Below are 20,537 nucleotides of genomic sequence, written 5' to 3' on the forward strand. Positions count from 1 at the left end.
CCGAGCTTTCTAAACGATCGTAGAGACGATCACCTAGCTTTTCCTACATGATCGTGTACCTCGCCTAAACGATCAAGCACCTAAATATACAATAGTCGTTTGCCTTCTCCCACTTGTGTGATTATGGTATCGATCTTTTTACTCCTTATCTCTACCAAATCGAACAGAGCTCACACATTGGATTCTCACTCTGAGATAACTAAGGGCTCCAAGTGGTGTGTCGTCCTCATTTCCTACTGTTCGTGTGAAGCCGTTTGTGGTAGACGACCGGGGTGTGTTGAACGATAGCTTGATGTTCCAGCGAGAAGCGAGAGCATTCTGTTCGTGTGGTGAAAGCGAGATTTTTTCGAAAAGAAAGTTTGCAATTGGTTAAGTTCCTTGTTCTCTTGTGTATTTTCTGTAAGCATGCCAGTATTTAGTTGTGTTAATGCATATCTATTTGTGTGAATGTATATGTTGGAAATTTTGTCGTAATGAATTGGCAAGATTCGCTTTTCGCTCAAAGGTACTCTTGTATAAGGGTTCCTTCATGAAACATGTAATGTAGAGACATACATGTGGATCATGTTTAAATAACCTAAATGGTCTGTAGATGGATAAGAAATGGTACTTTATCATGGTAACACTACAAGATACAACCCACTTGGTAGTTGTTACAAAATGTTGTAAAAGTACTATAAATGATATGATCCTGATACATTCATGTGGAGACATGTGAGCGGAAAATATCCATAAAAATAAGTTTGTATAAGACCAACACATAAAAAATGAATAGTCTATTATATTAACGTCTTAATAGTAGAGATTTACATTTCAGCAGGATGACCATAGGTGACATGATCTCTGAATCCTGAGTTGAGTTGTGAAACTCGTGCCTATAAAGGCTGCCTTTGATTTGCAGGGTGAAGAATAACCAAATTCAACCGACTTAATATGCCTTACCATTTTGGGTTTCGTTTATGAATGGGGAAGTTGGAACACAACACACAAGACGAAATTCCATTCCTTTCTTGATGTTGGGATAAGTAGGATAAATTGGCTCTCTAAGGATTGATTACAAGGCTTGAACAATGTGAACATCACACTGTCTTCTTGACTCGAGAGGGTTGGTCATGTTAGGATTATGATTATTGCTCAATTAGGGGATTAGTGGACTTAGAAATTAGATGTTAACTTACAGGGGAAAAACGGTATTTTGGCCTAAACTTATTTACGAAGCCATTTATGAAGAGGTTCATCGCACTTTTGACTGAATTATTCCAATAGTACCACATAAATATATCGTAGTGCGAAGAGTGTAGTTTGTCCAGTCTTTAATAGAGTGACCGGAAAATTAATGGATAGTTGAGTAATTTAATTAAAAGGAGTTTAATTAATATTCAACTATGGAGCTTCAATCTATAAGTCCCATAAGTTTCCTCCTAGCTCAAACTGGGATTATTGAGAATTACTTTGATTAATTTGAATTGTCAAATTAATTTAGAGATGATTATATAATGATATAATTTAATTAAATAATTATATATGATATAAATTAATATATATATTGAATACATTATATATAAATTTATTTTGAGATGAAATTAAATATTTGAATATGATTGAAATACTAATATATGGATAAATTCATATAATTAAGTTTAATACAAATTGATTCATATTAAATACCATGATTTGTAGGGGTGTTCGTTGGTTTGGGTTAGGTTTGGGTTGAAGGACTTTTTAGACCCAACCCAATTGTTTCGGGTTGTCAATTTCTTCAACCCAAATAACTCTTTCTTAAAAGATTGAACCCAACCTAACCCAACCATGAAACATTTGGGTTTGGGTTTGGTTCGGATTGATCGGGCTATTTTGTTCTAAAAAAAAGTAAGTTGTAATAATGTAAAATTTGGAATTTAATTATTTCATATATTAAATTAAGATTAACACTCAATTCAATTATTATATGGATATAACGTAGAACAATACTAGCTTCTCTAAAAGTGTCTAATAGAAGCACACCGCGAGCCGCTTCTAAAGAGTAGGTGTTTAACGGGAATAAATTATACTAGACACACAATGAATAAAACTTAAATAAGGAAATATACGAGTTCATTTGAAGCTGAAATATAGTGCTATCAGAAGCAGAATGCTGAAACACAATGATAGCGAGCACTATACGAATAAATAAGTCTAATAATGAGACGTATGTAGGTGTTACTTGTCTATTTTTTATATGTCGGAACACACGACTAAACCAACTCCAACCCATAAAAATACTCATGAGATTATTGTAAACGCACTACGAAGGCCCGTCAACAACCAAGAACCGCCAACTGGGATACAGAGTGGTTGATTGGTCTCTATATCGCGAATCACATCCAGGCTCCAAGCACAACCACGACTACCAAGGAATATCATATTGAGACACATAATTTAAAAACCATATAGATTATATTAATATGATACAATATAGTTAAAAACCTTACTAGGTTAGTTGTTTATATCGATAATAACAAGTAGTCTTTAATATATAATATATTATAGAGTACGGTAATAGCTGTATAATATATATATAATAATATGATAAACCACTTATCATATATTAAAGTAAAGATAACTATATAATAATTTATCAATTTTTTATTAAATTTTTTCGAATTTTATTAAGAGGCAGTTATAACTCCCCGTTTTCTCTCTTAACGTGTGGTGGTGGGAGGTTGAAGATCTTTTTCTTCCTTTTGCCTTTTACGCAAGGAGCTTTCTGGTCCGTTCTCCCTAATAAATATACATCGTCTTCCAGGAAATTTTCTCTCTTCTAATTCTTTCTCCCTTATAAAAAATAGACAGAGCCCACATACTCCTGTTATTTTCGCTCTACCCTAAGGAGAGTACAGACAATTACCTCTTGGTGGTGGTGGGCATCTTGGATTGCTATTTTTGGTTCGAGGAGAATTGAAGAGTTCGTGACCGTGGGAGAAGGAATTCATGAAGATTAATTTGGCTTCAAGGGTAAGTAATTCTTTAAACCCTAATTATTTCTCCTTTTATAGCATGTTGTAAATTCTTTGATATGCATAAAATGTTCTCTGCAATTTTAATTCTTTGTGAAAATAAAATTGGGACAAGATCTACACTTCCGCATCGAATCTCATAGTCCTTCAAAAGTCTCATAATTGACGATTCTATTTATACTATATTTCTATTGAGAATTGATACGAGACCTTATAACAAACGATTCCATTTACACTATATTTTCAAAATTACACAATACTCGAAACAACGGTTAATCAACCCTAACAGGGGCAATTTGAAGATTTTAAAACTATAGGTCATGTATGCAGCACACTTTTACCAAAAAAAAAACTTATTTCTATTTTTTTTTAACAAAAATCAAAAGACAACCCCCAATTTTACTATATCCTCCAATTTCCCTTTTGTCCTCTCTTTTTTACAGAGGGACGGTTTATGCTTACCGGAAGAGCCCAAGACAAGGCCCACCAGATGGTATCACTGGGCCCAGTCAAGCCATAAAATTATGGGCCTATTCCGATTGAGCCATCTTCTCTTCTCTGAAGTTTCCAAAATTACCCTCTTATCAAACACCATCTCGGAAGTTTCTGAACTTATCGTCGTCGCTCTTTGAAGATGGAAGAAAAGACCTAATTTCAGAGCCTAAAATTTGTCATACTTGATCTCTCACACCTCTACCTGTACCGTTGTTCTCAGCAGTTAATTACCTGGTTATGCTGTAAATTCCCTCGACCATGGCGCTCCATACGTCCAATTTATGCTGCAATGTGAGTTCTTCTCTTCTTTAATTGTCTCCTACCGTTAAATATTAATAATAATGACTTTTCATGTGCATTAATTCCCATAATGTAATTGATTAACATGCGTTTTTCGTTATACTAAATTGTCTCTCGGTTCTTTTTGGTAAGTTTTATCTGGAATCTGGACGGTAATTTTGAAATATATCAGTGATATGATGATTTTGTAGGATCATGTTACCTTTATCTGCAATCGGAAGAGCGTGCGCTGTTTGCAGAATTTTGCGGTGTTTCATCATCTTCCTTCAGCTCTTCCTAAGCAATGCGAAATTGGGTTGGTTAAATCGTGTAGAGGAGGGTGTGGGTTTCTTTTTCCTTCTAGTCTTCGTTATGTCGCTTCAAGGAATGGAAATTTCAGTAAGTTTCGTTGAATTTTTGTAATTTCCATGAGCCCTAATCAACTCATCTATCTGATGCTTTTGAATTTTGTTTGAGCTTTTATTACTTCTATGAAATCTGAACTTTCGAGCTAATGCAATGGATATATATTATATAAAAGATTAGATGGGTGTACAGAGTTTTGTATAATTTCACTTTGAATTTTCTTCCAATTTCTTCACATTTTGTTAATATCTAGTGCAGGGCCCTGGAAACAAACTTCTAGGACGCTCTCATTTCGACCTTGTCAACTAAAAGCTGAGAATTCGAGCGGTGAAAGCATTACACTTGATGCAGAAACTTTGGAGCAGGACTTACAAAACGCCATTGCAGATGAAGATTACGCCAGAGCTGCACAAATCAGAGATACCTTGAAAGCTCTTCAAGAGGACAGCAAAACTTCAGTATTGGCAGCCAATGCTAAGTTTTACAAATCGTTTCAGACTGGGGATCTTGCTACAATGCAAACTCTTTGGGCACGAGGAGATAGTGTCTGCTGCGTGCACCCAGGCATGAGGGGGATATCTGGGTACAACGATGTCATAACGAGCTGGGAATATGTATGGGCAAATTATGAGTTCCCATTGGAGATTCAACTCAAGGACGTTCAAGTTCATGCTAGAGGAGATGTTGGATATGTTACATGTGTGGAATTGGTGAAGACGAAAGGTAGCAGTTGGGGAGGGCAGTTTGTTACCAACGTGTTTGAGAGAATTAATGGTCAATGGTTCGTCTGTATTCACCATGCCTCACCTATAGATTTGTAATGAGTTTTTTCCAATCATACATTTTATTCAAATGCTTCAAGAATATTGATATCTGTCATTATCAAGTGTTCAAGTGATCACTCTAACTATGGTTGCTTAAACATCTTACATCTTTCATGATGTAGAGGGAAAGAGATTTGAATCTTTAACCTCTCAATTGAAAAGATATCCATAAATTAGTGAAGAATGCTTGAACATGTTTTGATTTCTGTTTTTTTTTAAAAAATAAAAATAAAGAGGGCAATTCGGTTTCTAATAGAGGCATTTTGATTCGGTTGACAACCAAGCAAAGATTAGATTATGAAAGAAAAAAGTTTTAGAATAGTGTCTAATTTCTTCACTATATATATTGCTCAGGTTGTTTTCTTTATACATAGATGGTGATGGGTATGGTGATACCAGCCAGTGCAAAATTACTTGGCCACTTGTCTAAAGCCAATACAGACTCTTCAAAACGAGGATGAGAGAATAATAGTAAGCTCCATTGAAAAGGAAGAATCTTCAGTTGCTTGATAAGAACAAAAACCAGAGATTAGACTCTTCCAACGGGAGAGAGGGGTGGGTTTGGGGCATATCTAATACTAGCAGGCTGCTTTTCACGTACAATATTAATTCCATTAGAATCGGGATCCTTGATCATTGTTCCCTCAGGTGCAAATTTGCTTGCTTCTGAGGGATCTGCTGGATTCTGACCATTTAAAACTGCGACACATATGAAAAACGCCTGTAACATAGAGATTGATGAATCGAAACGAACCTCAAAGAACCCACCCTTCAAGGGTACCATGCTGAAGACGGGTTTATCTTGTTCATCACCCTGAAACAAAATTGAGAGACAAGATTATTAATTGCCGAAAACGAAAAAAATCAACGAAGTGTTCATCATCAAAATTTTAAGTTTTACCTGAACGAAAAGTTCAAGGCACTTGGAGATAGGACACGCCTTGGATGTAATTCGTTTTTTCGGAATGGAAAGTATACGCAGTTTGCAACCTTCATCCCAACCACCACAGTCACAAACTCCGCCAGATCTCCACCTATTGATCAATGGCGAAGGCTCTCCGCTGCTTGGTGACCCATGAGCAGCACCTGGAAGTATTACTACAGCATTATCCTCTGACAAAGACTCCATATAGTTCTCTATCAAAACGTTACCATTCCATTGTCCATCGTGTTTGTTTTCGGTGGGAATCTTTAAAACAATGGCTGCAAGTTCTCTATGTTTCACCATGATTGCCGATTCTCGATCTCCTGGTCTCATCTCAACACCAAACAAAATCAATTCTCTTAACGTGTATTTACCATTGCTGTGTTCATTTGTTTTATAATCAGAATTCACTTTCATCTGTCCAATGACATTGTAGGCATAGCCATAACTTCTATCCCTATTCCCTGGTCGTATCCAACCACTAGTCTTTCTTTTTATTTCATTAACTAGGTAGAATGTATAGCTCTGCCCGGATCCATTCTTCCCAGACGGGGTTAAGTCTCTAGCTGTGGCTGCAAGGACATTTCTATTATTATCCACCAATAATTTAAACAAGGGAAAACCATTCTTTATCGTAAACTGTAAAAGGGCCTGCATTGGTGATTCATCATGCTTCTTTTCATGAGCGCCGCCAAGACTGGTTGGCCAAAGGCCTAATGAGTTGACGTTTCCTTCTATAGGATGTTGAGGATTTGAGGATTTATGCTTCAGTATTGGCTCTATCCACCTTCTTAAAGGACTTGACCGAGTTCTGTTATGTCCATTCACCTTCTTTCTATCTGAATTATCTGAGCAACCAGAGCTTTCAGAAATCACTGGACCAGATTTTGGACAAGTATATGTGGAATTTAACTGCGGTAAAGTCGAGCTTTCCTTAAAACTGAAACTTCTCCCCATTCGTCCTAAACTGAAGCTCAAACGACGAATTGGTGAAGGATGCCTACCTTTTCTAGCTCCTGGATCAGGGGTTTTATCATCCAATGTCTCAAGAGTATCAACAAGGTCGGAATGGGTAAGCTTAATATCCAAGTCTCTTTTTTCTATTTGTTTACCTCCAGAAGGTCTCAAACTTGGCTTCTGATTCGAGAAAGGGGACAATTGGAATGAAGTACATGAAATTTCTGCACTAGTATCACAGACCAGAGAATCTTGCGTTCTGCCCATCAAAGGATCAATGTCAGCTAAAGAAGGCAATGGACTTGAGAAGGGAATATCAGAACCGCATTCAGAGGATAGAATATCCTCGGGAGAAAATATTTCTGAATAACTACACGAATTAACGTCTGTCATATTCTCGTCAAATGATGCTCTGGTATTCAAGGTGTGAAATCCATCCTCTAAATCGTCTGGCTTCTGTTTTAGTAGGAACTTGGTATCTTGCTTGTATGTGAAATAATTGTAAGGGAGATTAATATCTGAGCATTTAATTCCCCCTCTCTTCTTTGTTTCATAGTTTTCAACTTTCATATGATCGTTCAAACCAAGTGATATGTCATAACTCAATTTTGGTGGTATCTCTCCTTTTCCTAAAACCATCCTCTCGTCTGCTTCTTTTTTCTGGATATTTATTTCACCCGGCTTCTCCGTTCTATGATTCATTTTACAACCTAAAATACGTGCACTTCCTTTAGGACAAGGTAAGGTTCCTGAATGTCTAACATGAGAAGAAGAATCCACCATTTCTAAATTGAACCTCCGATCTGAACGCTTCGTTCTTTCTCTTTCTGGCATCATGTTGGAAACATTTCCACCTGTTGAGGATGATGTACAATTAGAATCCACCATTTCTAAACTCAGCGTCCGATCCGAATGCTTTGTTCTTTCTCTTTCTTGCATCATGTTGGAAACATTTCCCCCTGATGAGGATGATGCGCAATTCCTTTGTATTTTTTGCCTCACCTTCATTGCACTCATTGAACCACTTTCAAAATCTTGGGACTGATTGGCATTCCGAACAGAGGTGTCACAATGAGCACCCTTCTCCTTATGTGATGAGATCAAACCAGACTGACGTGAAGAGTGTGCTTTATCTGATGTTTCACTCTGATTTACACGAGGGAAAGTTGACAGTCCAGTAGTCTGTTTTAATGATAAATGATTCCCAATGCACAGTGCCCCATCTTTACCTTTGGTCGGGCAACGCACCTGTTTGTGTTTCCAATTCTCAAGCCGTGTCCAATCTAGAACCCCAACACTCAAAGCCTTCTCTTGGAGATTTTCTCCTCTCTCTGGACGAAGGAGATAACCTGGCAAGTTTGACATATACCTAACAAGTTCGTCCTCTCCAATTGGACTCCCTTCGACTCTCTTACCCTGCCAGTATCTGGAAGATTTTTCCCGAGCAATATTGGTCCCCTTCGTTGATATACAATACAAATCACTACGCGGTCGAACAGAACTTTTCATCTTAAACTGTTCTGGTACTGTTGGACATGGACACCGCTTTGGTTGAGGGAGGAGGGCCCCCACCTTCCCAGCCCTTGAATTATGTCCGTGGCTTGAGCTCTTTCTGAGCTCCAAGCTGGATCCCATACTAGAGCAGGTACTGAAAACTAGTACATTATTAAACGATGTCAGAAAGACCTGGACGAGCAACCATGCCTCATTCACGGACAAATTTCAGCGGGAAAAAAAAATATTACACCGGTAGTTCTACTTCTAAAACATTCTTCTCTTCGATCGTACTTCAGAACATTAAGCACAAGAACATATTTCTACAACATGTCAAAGCTATTCCAAAACAATTATTACCGTGAACATCCTCAGTTTTTGAGTTTGTTTTTATCAGAAATTACAATCGTCGATACCTCAATCTCTCATCTACCAATAAATATTCCAAAAAGAGATTTCTTTATATTTGCCTCTAATTCACCCCTTACTTGACTACATTGAGTATACTTTAAGATTAAAACAAAATCGAGCACATGAATTGAAGTCAAAGAAGAAAAGTTCACAGATCTAAAGATTTCTCAACTCTTATACAAACTACTGATTTCGAGCTCCGGCTTAGCAGCTTCGGAAACCGAAGTAAACAAATATGTGCACAACAAAAGGAAAAAAAAAAAACAACCCTAATATTCAAAATCAATACAAAAGCCAAATACAGCCTGTCTCTTATACACATCTAGATGTGTATAAGAGACAGGTATGGGTGTGAGTGGCCAGGTTGCCGACTCAAACCTACCACTTTGAGGATTCTTCTGATGTGGGAGCTGGGAACTCAGCTACACAAGATGAAATTCATTCCTTCCCCGAAGTAGAGGTAAATGGATAGATAGTTCCCTTAAGGGCTGATCCCAGGGCTTGAACGATGTGGTGCCACACACCTTCTCATGGCCCTAGAGGTGTTCACACATAGTAGGACTATGTTGTATTGTTCATTAGAGGGATTAGTGGTACTTAAGAAGTAAGATGTAACTATATGGGCAAAACAATAAATTGGCCCAGTTGTACTTACGAGCATCTGTGAAGGGATATCGTACTAATGATTGGTTATATCCGATGGACATAAAAATATATCTGTGGTAAGAAAGTTCAGCTGTCAGTCTTTAGTGAAATGTCTGGCAGTTAACGGATGGTGGATCTTATGGCTAAAGAGTTTAGTAAGCTATTCACGTACCGTTGGAGCTTTGAGCTATAGGTCCATAAGGTCCCCTTGGTAGCTTGGATACGAGTTGAGAAACAGTTTTTGGGTCAGTTTGAAATGTTCAAATTGACAATAGGGAGTTTGATTATATATGATATAATTGAACTAGTTAATTAAATATGATATGATTGACTAAATGTATGAGATACATTAATTTGAAGGAAATTGGATAAAAATATGATTTATATCAAGTAGAAGAGAAAACACTATGGTTGATATATGATATCAAACTATAGGATATGAATATAATGTGATTATATTTATTATTTTATTAATTGGATAGTTATGAGATAATTGCCTGACGTTTTATCTGTAACCATACGATAGTGGGAAGTTCAGTTCGGTTTTCGTAACTGAAGAATAAAATGAAAATTGTTTTCATTTTGCAAAGAAAACGCAAAATTTTCTCACGAGGTGTTTGCATTCAATCGCTTAGTAATTCAGAGCCTATACGATAGCGCATCCTTTATTAGATGATCACCTACACCCGCGCGCGCTTCACTAAACGATCGCTTACATTTTACTAACGATCGCTTAGTGCCCGAGCTTTTCTAAACGATCGTAGAGACGATCACCTAGCTTTTCCTACATGATCGTGTACCTCGCCTAAACGATCAAGCACTCTAAATATACAATAGTCGTTGCCTTCTCCCACTTGTGTGATTATGGTATACGATCTTTTTATCTCCTTATCTCTACCAAATTCGAACAGAGCTCACACATTGGATTCTCACTCTGAGAATACTAAGGGCTCCAAGTGGTGGTGTCGTCCTCATTTCCTACTGTTCGTGTGAAGCCGTTTGTGGTAGACGACCGGGGTGTTGTTGAACGATAGCTTGATGTTCCAGCGAGAGCGAGAGCATTCGTTCGTGGTGAAAGCGAGATTTTTCGAGAAGAAAGTTTGCAATTGGTAAGTTCCTTGTTCTCTTGTGTATTTATCTGTAAGCATGCCAGTAATTTAGTTGTGTTAATGCATATCTATTTGTGTGAATGTATATGTGGAAATTTTGTCGTAATGAATTGGCAAGATTCGCTTTCGCTCATAGGTACTCTTGTATAAGGGTTCCTTCATAAACATGTATGTAGAGACATACATGTGGATCATGTTTAAATAACCTAAATGGTCTGTAGATGGATAAGAATGGGTACTTTATCATGGTAACACTACAGATACAACCCACTTTGTAGTTGTTACAAAATGTTGTAAAGTACTATAAATGATATGATCCTGATCATTCATGTGGAGACATGTGAGCGAAAATATCCTATAAAAATAGTTTGTATAAGACCAAACCATAAAATGAATAGTCTCATTATATAACGTCTTAATAGTAGAGACTTACATTTCAGCAGGATGACCATAGGTGACATGATCTGAATCCTGAGTGAGTTGTGAACTCGTGCCTATAAAGGCTGTCCTTTGATTTGCATGGGTGAGAATAACCAATTCACCGACTTAATATGCCTACCATTTTGGGGTTTCGTTTGATTGGGAAGTTGGGAACACAACTACACAAGACGAAATTCATTCCTTCTTTGATGTTGGGATAAGTAGATAAATTGCTCTCTTAAGGATTGATTACAAGGCTTGAACAATGTGACATCACACTTTCTCTTGACTCGAGAGGGGTTTGGTCATAGTTGGATTATGACTTATTGCTCAATAGAGGGATTAGTGGAACTTAAGAAGTTAGATGTAACTACAGGGGAAAACGGTAATTTTGGCCTAACTGTATTTACGAGCCATTTATGAAGAGTCATCGCACTTTTGACTGATTATGTCCAATAGACACATAAATATATCTGTAGTGCGAAGAGTGTAGTTGTCAGTCTTTAATAGAGTGACCGAAAATTAATGGATGTTGAGTAATTTAATTAAAGGAGTTTAATTAATTATTCAACTATTGGAGCTTCAATCTATAAGTCCATAAGGTTTCCTCCTAGCTCAACTGGGATTATTGAGAATTACTTTTTGATTAATTTGAATTGTTCAAATTAATTGAGAGATTGATTATATATGATATAATTAATTTAAATTAATTATATATGATATAATTAATATAATATATTTGATACATTATATATAAAATTTATTTTGAGATGAATTAAATATTTGAATATGATTGAAATACTAATTATATGGATAAATTCATATAATTAAGTTTAATACAAATTTGATTCATATTAAATACCATGATTTAGGGGTGTTCGTTGGTTGGGTTAGGTTGGGTTGAAGGACTTTTTAGACCCAACCCAATTGTTCGGGTTGTCAATTTCTTCAACCCAAATAACTCTTCTTAAAAGATGAACCCAACCTAACCCAACCATGAAACATTTGGGTTTGGGTTGGTTCGGATTGATCGGGCTATTTTTGTTCTAAAAAAAAGTAAGTTGTTAATATGTAAAAATTTGATTTAATTATTTTCATATATTAAATTAAGATTAACAACTCAATTTCAATTTATATAATGAACATTTTCTTTCCAAAGTGCTAAAAAGCTATTTTAGGAGTTGTTGGTGAATAAATTATCTAAAAAAAATGATAAAACTTAAATAAATATAAGTATATAAGATTGTATCATAAGCAAAAAAATATACATTATAAAATTAATAATAAGTTTGGGTTGGTTTGGGTCATTTTAGGTGAACCCATAAACCAACCCAACCCATAAAAATTTCATTTATTTGAACCCAACCCAACCCAAACCGCATGGGTTGGGTTGGGTTGATTGGTTTTTTCGGATCATCAGGTTTTTTGAACACCCCTACCATGATTAATTAAGATAATTTAAACAATAGATTATATTATATTTGATACAATATAAAAACTATAGGTTATGTGTTATATTCGATATAACATATAGTTTAATATNTAATTTAAATAATTTATCAATTTTTTATTAAATTTTTTCGAATTTTATTAAGAGGCAGTTATAACTCCCCGTTTTCTCTCTTAACGTGTGGTGGTGGGAGGTTGAAGATCTTTTTCTTCCTTTTGCCTTTTACGCAAGGAGCTTTCTGGTCCGTTCTCCCTAATAAATATACATCGTCTTCCAGGAAATTTTCTCTCTTCTAATTCTTTCTCCCTTATAAAAAATAGACAGAGCCCACATACTCCTGTTATTTTCGCTCTACCCTAAGGAGAGTACAGACAATTACCTCTTGGTGGTGGTGGGCATCTTGGATTGCTATTTTTGGTTCGAGGAGAATTGAAGAGTTCGTGACCGTGGGAGAAGGAATTCATGAAGATTAATTTGGCTTCAAGGGTAAGTAATTCTTTAAACCCTAATTATTTCTCCTTTTATAGCATGTTGTAAATTCTTTGATATGCATAAAATGTTCTCTGCAATTTTAATTCTTTGTGAAAATAAAATTGGGACAAGATCTACACTTCCGCATCGAATCTCATAGTCCTTCAAAAGTCTCATAATTGACGATTCTATTTATACTATATTTCTATTGAGAATTGATACGAGACCTTATAACAAACGATTCCATTTACACTATATTTTCAAAATTACACAATACTCGAAACAACGGTTAATCAACCCTAACAGGGGCAATTTGAAGATTTTAAAACTATAGGTCATGTATGCAGCACACTTTTACCAAAAAAAAAACTTATTTCTATTTTTTTTTAACAAAAATCAAAAGACAACCCCCAATTTTACTATATCCTCCAATTTCCCTTTTGTCCTCTCTTTTTTACAGAGGGACGGTTTATGCTTACCGGAAGAGCCCAAGACAAGGCCCACCAGATGGTATCACTGGGCCCAGTCAAGCCATAAAATTATGGGCCTATTCCGATTGAGCCATCTTCTCTTCTCTGAAGTTTCCAAAATTACCCTCTTATCAAACACCATCTCGGAAGTTTCTGAACTTATCGTCGTCGCTCTTTGAAGATGGAAGAAAAGACCTAATTTCAGAGCCTAAAATTTGTCATACTTGATCTCTCACACCTCTACCTGTACCGTTGTTCTCAGCAGTTAATTACCTGGTTATGCTGTAAATTCCCTCGACCATGGCGCTCCATACGTCCAATTTATGCTGCAATGTGAGTTCTTCTCTTCTTTAATTGTCTCCTACCGTTAAATATTAATAATAATGACTTTTCATGTGCATTAATTCCCATAATGTAATTGATTAACATGCGTTTTTCGTTATACTAAATTGTCTCTCGGTTCTTTTTGGTAAGTTTTATCTGGAATCTGGACGGTAATTTTGAAATATATCAGTGATATGATGATTTTGTAGGATCATGTTACCTTTATCTGCAATCGGAAGAGCGTGCGCTGTTTGCAGAATTTTGCGGTGTTTCATCATCTTCCTTCAGCTCTTCCTAAGCAATGCGAAATTGGGTTGGTTAAATCGTGTAGAGGAGGGTGTGGGTTTCTTTTTCCTTCTAGTCTTCGTTATGTCGCTTCAAGGAATGGAAATTTCAGTAAGTTTCGTTGAATTTTTGTAATTTCCATGAGCCCTAATCAACTCATCTATCTGATGCTTTTGAATTTTGTTTGAGCTTTTATTACTTCTATGAAATCTGAACTTTCGAGCTAATGCAATGGATATATATTATATAAAAGATTAGATGGGTGTACAGAGTTTTGTATAATTTCACTTTGAATTTTCTTCCAATTTCTTCACATTTTGTTAATATCTAGTGCAGGGCCCTGGAAACAAACTTCTAGGACGCTCTCATTTCGACCTTGTCAACTAAAAGCTGAGAATTCGAGCGGTGAAAGCATTACACTTGATGCAGAAACTTTGGAGCAGGACTTACAAAACGCCATTGCAGATGAAGATTACGCCAGAGCTGCACAAATCAGAGATACCTTGAAAGCTCTTCAAGAGGACAGCAAAACTTCAGTATTGGCAGCCAATGCTAAGTTTTACAAATCGTTTCAGACTGGGGATCTTGCTACAATGCAAACTCTTTGGGCACGAGGAGATAGTGTCTGCTGCGTGCACCCAGGCATGAGGGGGATATCTGGGTACAACGATGTCATAACGAGCTGGGAATATGTATGGGCAAATTATGAGTTCCCATTGGAGATTCAACTCAAGGACGTTCAAGTTCATGCTAGAGGAGATGTTGGATATGTTACATGTGTGGAATTGGTGAAGACGAAAGGTAGCAGTTGGGGAGGGCAGTTTGTTACCAACGTGTTTGAGAGAATTAATGGTCAATGGTTCGTCTGTATTCACCATGCCTCACCTATAGATTTGTAATGAGTTTTTTCCAATCATACATTTTATTCAAATGCTTCAAGAATATTGATATCTGTCATTATCAAGTGTTCAAGTGATCACTCTAACTATGGTTGCTTAAACATCTTACATCTTTCATGATGTAGAGGGAAAGAGATTTGAATCTTTAACCTCTCAATTGAAAAGATATCCATAAATTAGTGAAGAATGCTTGAACATGTTTTGATTTCTGTTTTTTTTTAAAAAATAAAAATAAAGAGGGCAATTCGGTTTCTAATAGAGGCATTTTGATTCGGTTGACAACCAAGCAAAGATTAGATTATGAAAGAAAAAAGTTTTAGAATAGTGTCTAATTTCTTCACTATATATATTGCTCAGGTTGTTTTCTTTATACATAGATGGTGATGGGTATGGTGATACCAGCCAGTGCAAAATTACTTGGCCACTTGTCTAAAGCCAATACAGACTCTTCAAAACGAGGATGAGAGAATAATAGTAAGCTCCATTGAAAAGGAAGAATCTTCAGTTGCTTGATAAGAACAAAAACCAGAGATTAGACTCTTCCAACGGGAGAGAGGGGTGGGTTTGGGGCATATCTAATACTAGCAGGCTGCTTTTCACGTACAATATTAATTCCATTAGAATCGGGATCCTTGATCATTGTTCCCTCAGGTGCAAATTTGCTTGCTTCTGAGGGATCTGCTGGATTCTGACCATTTAAAACTGCGACACATATGAAAAACGCCTGTAACATAGAGATTGATGAATCGAAACGAACCTCAAAGAACCCACCCTTCAAGGGTACCATGCTGAAGACGGGTTTATCTTGTTCATCACCCTGAAACAAAATTGAGAGACAAGATTATTAATTGCCGAAAACGAAAAAAATCAACGAAGTGTTCATCATCAAAATTTTAAGTTTTACCTGAACGAAAAGTTCAAGGCACTTGGAGATAGGACACGCCTTGGATGTAATTCGTTTTTTCGGAATGGAAAGTATACGCAGTTTGCAACCTTCATCCCAACCACCACAGTCACAAACTCCGCCAGATCTCCACCTATTGATCAATGGCGAAGGCTCTCCGCTGCTTGGTGACCCATGAGCAGCACCTGGAAGTATTACTACAGCATTATCCTCTGACAAAGACTCCATATAGTTCTCTATCAAAACGTTACCATTCCATTGTCCATCGTGTTTGTTTTCGGTGGGAATCTTTAAAACAATGGCTGCAAGTTCTCTATGTTTCACCATGATTGCCGATTCTCGATCTCCTGGTCTCATCTCAACACCAAACAAAATCAATTCTCTTAACGTGTATTTACCATTGCTGTGTTCATTTGTTTTATAATCAGAATTCACTTTCATCTGTCCAATGACATTGTAGGCATAGCCATAACTTCTATCCCTATTCCCTGGTCGTATCCAACCACTAGTCTTTCTTTTTATTTCATTAACTAGGTAGAATGTATAGCTCTGCCCGGATCCATTCTTCCCAGACGGGGTTAAGTCTCTAGCTGTGGCTGCAAGGACATTTCTATTATTATCCACCAATAATTTAAACAAGGGAAAACCATTCTTTATCGTAAACTGTAAAAGGGCCTGCATTGGTGATTCATCATGCTTCTTTTCATGAGCGCCGCCAAGACTGGTTGGCCAAAGGCCTAATGAGTTGACGTTTCCTTCTATAGGATGTTGAGGATTTGAGGATTTATGCTTCAGTATTGGCTCTATCCACCTTCTTAAAGGACTTGACCGAGTTCTGTTATGTCCATTCACCTTCTTTCTATCTGAATTATCTGAGCAACCAGAGCTTTCAGAAATCACTGGACCAGATTTTGGACAAGTATATGTGGAATTTAACTGCGGTAAAGTCGAGCTTTCCTTAAAACTGAAACTTCTCCCCATTCGTCCTAAACTGAAGCTCAAACGACGAATTGGTGAAGGATGCCTACCTTTTCTAGCTCCTGGATCAGGGGTTTTATCATCCAATGTCTCAAGAGTATCAACAAGGTCGGAATGGGTAAGCTTAATATCCAAGTCTCTTTTTTCTATTTGTTTACCTCCAGAAGGTCTCAAACTTGGCTTCTGATTCGAGAAAGGGGACAATTGGAATGAAGTACATGAAATTTCTGCACTAGTATCACAGACCAGAGAATCTTGCGTTCTGCCCATCAAAGGATCAATGTCAGCTAAAGAAGGCAATGGACTTGAGAAGGGAATATCAGAACCGCATTCAGAGGATAGAATATCCTCGGGAGAAAATATTTCTGAATAACTACACGAATTAACGTCTGTCATATTCTCGTCAAATGATGCTCTGGTATTCAAGGTGTGAAATCCATCCTCTAAATCGTCTGGCTTCTGTTTTAGTAGGAACTTGGTATCTTGCTTGTATGTGAAATAATTGTAAGGGAGATTAATATCTGAGCATTTAATTCCCCCTCTCTTCTTTGTTTCATAGTTTTCAACTTTCATATGATCGTTCAAACCAAGTGATATGTCATAACTCAATTTTGGTGGTATCTCTCCTTTTCCTAAAACCATCCTCTCGTCTGCTTCTTTTTTCTGGATATTTATTTCACCCGGCTTCTCCGTTCTATGATTCATTTTACAACCTAAAATACGTGCACTTCCTTTAGGACAAGGTAAGGTTCCTGAATGTCTAACATGAGAAGAAGAATCCACCATTTCTAAATTGAACCTCCGATCTGAACGCTTCGTTCTTTCTCTTTCTGGCATCATGTTGGAAACATTTCCACCTGTTGAGGATGATGTACAATTAGAATCCACCATTTCTAAACTCAGCGTCCGATCCGAATGCTTTGTTCTTTCTCTTTCTTGCATCATGTTGGAAACATTTCCCCCTGATGAGGATGATGCGCAATTCCTTTGTATTTTTTGCCTCACCTTCATTGCACTCATTGAACCACTTTCAAAATCTTGGGACTGATTGGCATTCCGAACAGAGGTGTCACAATGAGCACCCTTCTCCTTATGTGATGAGATCAAACCAGACTGACGTGAAGAGTGTGCTTTATCTGATGTTTCACTCTGATTTACACGAGGGAAAGTTGACAGTCCAGTAGTCTGTTTTAATGATAAATGATTCCCAATGCACAGTGCCCCATCTTTACCTTTGGTCGGGCAACGCACCTGTTTGTGTTTCCAATTCTCAAGCCGTGTCCAATCTAGAACCCCAACACTCAAAGCCTTCTCTTGGAGATTTTCTCCTCTCTCTGGACGAAGGAGATAACCTGGCAAGTTTGACATATACCTAACAAGTTCGTCCTCTCCAATTGGACTCCCTTCGACTCTCTTACCCTGCCAGTATCTGGAAGATTTTTCCCGAGCAATATTGGTCCCCTTCGTTGATATACAATACAAATCACTACGCGGTCGAACAGAACTTTTCATCTTAAACTGTTCTGGTACTGTTGGACATGGACACCGCTTTGGTTGAGGGAGGAGGGCCCCCACCTTCCCAGCCCTTGAATTATGTCCGTGGCTTGAGCTCTTTCTGAGCTCCAAGCTGGATCCCATACTAGAGCAGGTACTGAAAACTAGTACATTATTAAACGATGTCAGAAAGACCTGGACGAGCAACCATGCCTCATTCACGGACAAATTTCAGCGGGAAAAAAAAATATTACACCGGTAGTTCTACTTCTAAAACATTCTTCTCTTCGATCGTACTTCAGAACATTAAGCACAAGAACATATTTCTACAACATGTCAAAGCTATTCCAAAACAATTATTACCGTGAACATCCTCAGTTTTTGAGTTTGTTTTTATCAGAAATTACAATCGTCGATACCTCAATCTCTCATCTACCAATAAATATTCCAAAAAGAGATTTCTTTATATTTGCCTCTAATTCACCCCTTACTTGACTACATTGAGTATACTTTAAGATTAAAACAAAATCGAGCACATGAATTGAAGTCAAAGAAGAAAAGTTCACAGATCTAAAGATTTCTCAACTCTTATACAAACTACTGATTTCGAGCTCCGGCTTAGCAGCTTCGGAAACCGAAGTAAACAAATATGTGCACAACAAAAGGAAAAAAAAAAAAAAAGAAGAGAGAGAGAGGACTGCAGTTCCGCGGGATAAGGACAAAGAACCTGAAATAATTTACAGAGTCAGGCACCAAACATCACCATTTCGAGAAAACAAGAGCAATGAGGAATGTCAGAATTGTATTATTACCAATCAACATCAAGAAGAAACCAACACGCAAAAGAAAACACAACATTCTCAATCATTCAGGTTCCGAACATCTCATGAAGCAAGCAAATGCAAAACAGATCACAAGGAAAAAGAAAGCGAAAGAAATGTAGCATGAAGAAGATGAAGAGACACACAAACCTTGAGAAATCCAGGAAAATGCGGAGGTTCATAAGAAGAATAGCATTAGGATGAAGTGGAACTCATCGATCCCGATAAAGATCCGAAGCGTGATTACGACTGAAGGTGAGAGGGAAAAACAGAAAAGAAATGAAAACAAAAAAGAAGGAATAAAAATCCTTGTAAACTGTTGTGGATTATAAGCAAAGCAAAGAATTGCGGCACCAGTGAAGAAAGAAAGATAAAGAGGGAGAACGCTGAAACGCCATTGAAATTAATCGTTCATTCTTCTCAATTTTCCTCCGTTCGCCCTGCTAAATGCCGAAGAAGATGAAGCAAAGTCAGCAATTTTCAATTCCAAGAGACGAAAAAATATATTTTTTTTAATAAAAAAAAACCTCTTCTCTGATAGTGAGAGTGAGAAAGAGAAGTTTCTCAGATGGAAGAGGAGAGAGAGAGAGAAAATTGTGCATGAAGAAGAAACGCACCGTTTCCCTTTTTCAATCAGACGGTGGAAAACCACAGCTGCAAGGTAGCTAGAAGGACTAGGCTACCGGCTAACCCACTATAGCCGGTCGCATTCATTAAGGGAATAGCGGGACCCACAGTGCGACTTATTTATTTATCGCGAATCCCTAAACCCGCTGGGCCCCATTGATGACGTCAGAAGGTCTTCGTTATTGGGGTTTATGCTGTACCAATTGGTGCTTTCGTCCATTAAAGCTCATGTCTCTTATCTTCTTTTATTTTTTTTCCCTGTGGACTAAACATTTGTCTTTTTTCTCTTTTGCCCTTTTTTTTTTAAATTATATTTTTATTAACTGAATAGTGAATAATCTCAAAGGTAAAGGACACTGTTCTAGTTTTTGTAATTTTAAAATGTGCCGCTAAAAGCTCTATTTAATAATCAGTCACTTTTCTTTTTCAAAATAATAATAATAATATTAATCAGTCACCTTTTGATTTTTGAGTTTTCGAATAGAAATTCAGCTCATAAACTGATGCCACACATTCTAAACTATTTAATAACTTATTTTATAGAGATTGAGCACTTGGAATTAAGAAAGAAATTATAGAAAATATTATAAAAAATGCGATTAACAAAAAAAAAAAAAATTATTTAACAAATCTATTCATGCTAACACAGTTTGATTTAGAGAGATATTTTTTCAAATTGTATTATTCCCCTTTTTGACGAGAGGTGTTAAATGTAGTTGGTTGTTGTGTTGATTCATTTTTAATTCAATGAATTTAGATTTTTCTATTGGACGAAGAGGAATTTTAGTAATTTGTTCCAATTCGAGATAATTCGAAGTAGAGATTAAAAAAAAAAGTTTATCATACTGTTTAAGGACTATCCTACAATATTCGAACCAAAATTATTCCAAAAC

At 36.9% G+C, this 20,537-nt stretch overlaps 4 protein-coding genes across 7 annotated transcripts; 2 read left to right on the top strand and 2 right to left on the bottom strand.

Annotated features, from left to right (window-relative positions):
• Positions 1-3,564: 3,564 nt before the first annotated feature.
• Positions 3,565-5,114, top strand: LOC120091000. Its single transcript, XM_039048765.1, has 3 exons — positions 3,565-3,782; positions 3,983-4,169; positions 4,395-5,114. Exons 1-3 carry the CDS (start codon positions 3,750-3,752, stop codon positions 4,955-4,957), a joined length of 783 nt encoding a protein of 260 aa, XP_038904693.1. The 5' UTR covers positions 3,565-3,749; the 3' UTR covers positions 4,958-5,114.
• Positions 5,115-5,271: 157 nt separating this feature from the next.
• Positions 5,272-8,989, bottom strand: LOC120090998. Its single transcript, XM_039048764.1, has 2 exons — positions 5,862-8,989; positions 5,272-5,774 (listed from the first exon to the last, which is right to left on the bottom strand). Exons 1-2 carry the CDS (start codon positions 8,475-8,477, stop codon positions 5,490-5,492), a joined length of 2,901 nt encoding a protein of 966 aa, XP_038904692.1. The 5' UTR covers positions 8,478-8,989; the 3' UTR covers positions 5,272-5,489.
• A 4,438-nt stretch (positions 8,990-13,427) lies between these two features.
• On the top strand, positions 13,428-14,977 carry LOC120090530. The gene is made up of 3 exons (XM_039048254.1): positions 13,428-13,645; positions 13,846-14,032; positions 14,258-14,977. The coding sequence occupies exons 1-3, from the start codon at positions 13,613-13,615 to the stop codon at positions 14,818-14,820; spliced, it is 783 nt and encodes a 260-aa protein (XP_038904182.1). The 5' UTR covers positions 13,428-13,612; the 3' UTR covers positions 14,821-14,977.
• Positions 14,978-15,134: 157 nt separating this feature from the next.
• On the bottom strand, positions 15,135-19,607 carry LOC120090529. 4 transcript variants are annotated; one of them, XM_039048253.1, is made up of 5 exons: positions 19,545-19,589; positions 19,372-19,460; positions 19,168-19,266; positions 15,725-18,360; positions 15,135-15,637 (listed from the first exon to the last, which is right to left on the bottom strand). In XM_039048253.1, exons 4-5 carry the CDS (start codon positions 18,338-18,340, stop codon positions 15,353-15,355), a joined length of 2,901 nt encoding a protein of 966 aa, XP_038904181.1. In that variant the 5' UTR covers positions 18,341-18,360; positions 19,168-19,266; positions 19,372-19,460; positions 19,545-19,589; the 3' UTR covers positions 15,135-15,352. The 4 variants fall into 4 exon arrangements, with proteins under 4 accessions (XP_038904181.1, XP_038904177.1, XP_038904180.1 ...); XM_039048249.1 differs by having other exon boundaries at positions 19,168-19,460; positions 19,545-19,607; XM_039048252.1 differs by having other exon boundaries at positions 19,372-19,607.
• Between the last annotated feature and the right edge of the window lie 930 nt (positions 19,608-20,537).

This window comes from Benincasa hispida, chromosome 11 (genome assembly GCF_009727055.1).
Source record: "Benincasa hispida cultivar B227 chromosome 11, ASM972705v1, whole genome shotgun sequence".
Lineage (NCBI taxonomy): Eukaryota > Viridiplantae > Streptophyta > Magnoliopsida > Cucurbitales > Cucurbitaceae > Benincasa > Benincasa hispida.

Excerpts from the sequence above, each read along its gene's own strand:
- LOC120090998 (XM_039048764.1), bottom strand. The coding sequence starts at position 8,477 with ATGGGATCCAGCTTGGAGCTCAGAAAGAGCTCAAGCCACGGACATAAT. Across the intron at positions 5,775-5,861 it reads GCCTTGAACTTTTCGTTCAG|GGTGATGAACAAGATAAACC; the intron begins GTAAAACTTAAA and ends ATTTTGTTTCAG.
- LOC120091000 (XM_039048765.1), top strand. The coding sequence starts at position 3,750 with ATGGCGCTCCATACGTCCAATTTATGCTGCAAT. Across the intron at positions 3,783-3,982 it reads CGTCCAATTTATGCTGCAAT|GATCATGTTACCTTTATCTG; the intron begins GTGAGTTCTTCT and ends ATGATTTTGTAG. Across the intron at positions 4,170-4,394 it reads TTCAAGGAATGGAAATTTCA|GGCCCTGGAAACAAACTTCT; the intron begins GTAAGTTTCGTT and ends TATCTAGTGCAG.
- LOC120090529 (XM_039048249.1), bottom strand. The coding sequence starts at position 18,340 with ATGGGATCCAGCTTGGAGCTCAGAAAGAGCTCAAGCCACGGACATAAT. Across the intron at positions 15,638-15,724 it reads GCCTTGAACTTTTCGTTCAG|GGTGATGAACAAGATAAACC; the intron begins GTAAAACTTAAA and ends ATTTTGTTTCAG.
- LOC120090530 (XM_039048254.1), top strand. The coding sequence starts at position 13,613 with ATGGCGCTCCATACGTCCAATTTATGCTGCAAT. Across the intron at positions 13,646-13,845 it reads CGTCCAATTTATGCTGCAAT|GATCATGTTACCTTTATCTG; the intron begins GTGAGTTCTTCT and ends ATGATTTTGTAG. Across the intron at positions 14,033-14,257 it reads TTCAAGGAATGGAAATTTCA|GGCCCTGGAAACAAACTTCT; the intron begins GTAAGTTTCGTT and ends TATCTAGTGCAG.